The sequence below is a fragment of the Nothoprocta perdicaria genome, unplaced genomic scaffold (genome assembly GCF_003342845.1).
Source record: "Nothoprocta perdicaria isolate Ctin4 unplaced genomic scaffold, notPer1 scaffold_581, whole genome shotgun sequence".
NCBI classification, from domain to species: domain Eukaryota; kingdom Metazoa; phylum Chordata; class Aves; order Tinamiformes; family Tinamidae; genus Nothoprocta; species Nothoprocta perdicaria.
In genome coordinates, this window is record NW_020455845.1 from 23,931 (window position 1) to 26,170 (window position 2,240).

The following is a 2,240-nucleotide window of genomic DNA, read 5'->3' on the forward strand; positions in this document are numbered from 1 at the left end:
GGTGACCCTGCGTGTGCAGGGGGGTTGGACTAGATGACCTCTGAGGTCCCTTCCAACCTTGCGCATTCTGGGATTCTGTGATTCTATGGTTCTATGATCACTCGTGGAGAGGCACCAAGCTCCCACCCACGAGCTGCAGGTCTCTGTGCAGGGGACATGTGGCCATGCAGARACATGCACAGTGGAGACCGAGCAAATGCCCTGGCCAGGCTCACGCTGCTGCTTCTGKAGAGCCCTCATCTGCTCTTCAAAGGGTTGAATTTTGAGCACTCTTGGCCCTACCATTCCTACTGGGAGAGGTGGACAGCAGAATGCCCAGAGCCCCCTCCCAGCTTCCCTCTGGACCCTTGCTACCACAACCAGCGAGATGCTGTCCTTACAGCATGAAAATACCTGAATTCCACCACGTTTTTGTTTCTCTCCTTGCAGGCAAGCACGCTGCCCCCACTGTAAGGAGGCATCTCCAGGGACGTTGCAGAGCATGAGTGAGCACCTACAGACCAGCAGCATGGGGAGGGACACGGCTGCYGGCGGGCACAAGCAGACGGGCCGGGGAGCGAGTAGCTTCATAGCTGGGGTCTTCGTGCAGACCAAGAACAAGAAGATGAGCATCTACGATGCCATGCTGAGGGGGGTCCTGACGCCGGGCACGGCCCTGGTGCTGCTGGAGGTCCAGGCGGCCTCAGGGCTCCTCACCGACCCTGAGAGCAGCGAGACGTTGTCGGTGGAAGAGGCCCTGAGCGCCGGGCTCATYGGCAGGGATTTCTACACGAAGCTGCTGTCGGCGGAGGGAGCGGTGACGGGGTACACGGACCCGTGCACCGGGCACAAGGTCTCCCTCTTCCAGGCCATGGAGAAGGAGGTCATAGTGAAAGCGCACGCCATCCGCCTGCTCGAGGCGCAGGTTGCCACCGGCGGCATCATCGACCCCGTGCACGGCCACCGCATCCCCGTGGACGTGGCCCACGAGCGCGGCTACCTYGACYGGGAGACGAGCCAGTTCCTCTCCARCCCCAAGAATCAAGCGAGGAGTTGCTTCGACCCCAACACGCATGAGAACCTCACTTACACGCAGCTCCTGCGCCGCTGCGTGCCCGACGCGGACACGGGGCTGCTCATGCTGCAGCTCGTGGACAGGAGCTCCGTGACCAAGGGCCKCAAGCACAGAGAGCCCTGGAGAGAAGCAGCCCCGAGGACACATGAGGTGAGAACCACGACGGCTCCAGAGATCGTCCCCACCACAGCGAGCACCAGCGCCGAAATGGGAAACGGGGGTCTCAGTTCAGCAACGCCCGGCAACGAGGTGGAGCTGCAGGCGGCCGAGGAYCCCCAGGAGCATTGCTTGAAGAAGTCCCTGAAGTCTGCGGTCATCTGCGTGGACGTTGGTGAGCTCAAGGGGAAAAAGGTCTCCCTGTTGGACCTGCTCTTCTCCAAACGCATCCCTCAAGGGCAGCGGCAGGAGCTGCTGGGGCTCTACAGAGCAGGGATGCTGACAGCCGAGCAGGTGGCTGCTGTGGTCACCACCATCATGAAGCGAGCAGAAGCTGCAAATTCAGAGCTTTTAGCCAATGCCAGAGGTCCGCACAAGGAGGCGATACGGGTAGAGGAAAATGGAGATACCCTTTCAACAGAGGATCCAGAACTAGATAACGTCTTAAAGGCCACCACCATGGATCTGCCAGTTGGTGAATTCCAGGGCGGGCAGGTCTCTGTGTGGGACCTGCTCCACTCCAGGTACATCCCTGAGGAGAACAGGGAGCAGCTTCTGGAGCTCTATCGAAGCAGGGTATTAACCCTGGAGCAGATGGTAACTGTGGTCACCACTGTCATCAGAAAGAAAGACTCTACAAGCAGGAAGATGGAAGTCACTGTGAAGACTYCCAGYAAGGACACGGGGAGAGMAGCAGAAGRCAAGGATGGCCATTCTCCCAAAGAAGAGTCATGGGAAAGATCCCTGAAAACCACAACGGTTGACATGGACGTGGGGGAGTTTCRCGGACACCGGGTCTCTGTGTGGGACCTACTGCACTCCAGGTACATCCCTGAGGAGAAGAGGCAGGAGCTCCTGGAGCGGTATCGTGATGGGACACTGACCTTGGAGGAGCTAGTGGTTGTTGTCAGCACCCTCATTAGAAAGAAAGAGTCTACAAGCAGGAAAATGAAAGTTACCGTGAAGACTTCCAGCAAGGACACGGGGAGAGCAGCAGAAGACAAGGATGGCCATTCTCCCAAAGAGGAAC

At 58.7% G+C, this 2,240-nt stretch overlaps 1 protein-coding gene across 1 annotated transcript in view; it reads left to right on the plus strand.

Moving 5' to 3' along the window:
- Positions 1-2,240, plus strand: part of EPPK1 (epiplakin 1) — a 33,627-nt gene that overhangs the window by 23,733 nt on the left and 7,654 nt on the right. The window contains exons 3-5 of the mRNA XM_026048917.1: positions 430-1,144; positions 1,316-1,600; positions 1,661-2,170. Of these exons, the coding sequence (XP_025904702.1) occupies positions 430-1,144; positions 1,316-1,600; positions 1,661-2,170 (1,510 nt within the window). The remainder of the gene's footprint in view (positions 1-429; positions 1,145-1,315; positions 1,601-1,660; positions 2,171-2,240) is intronic.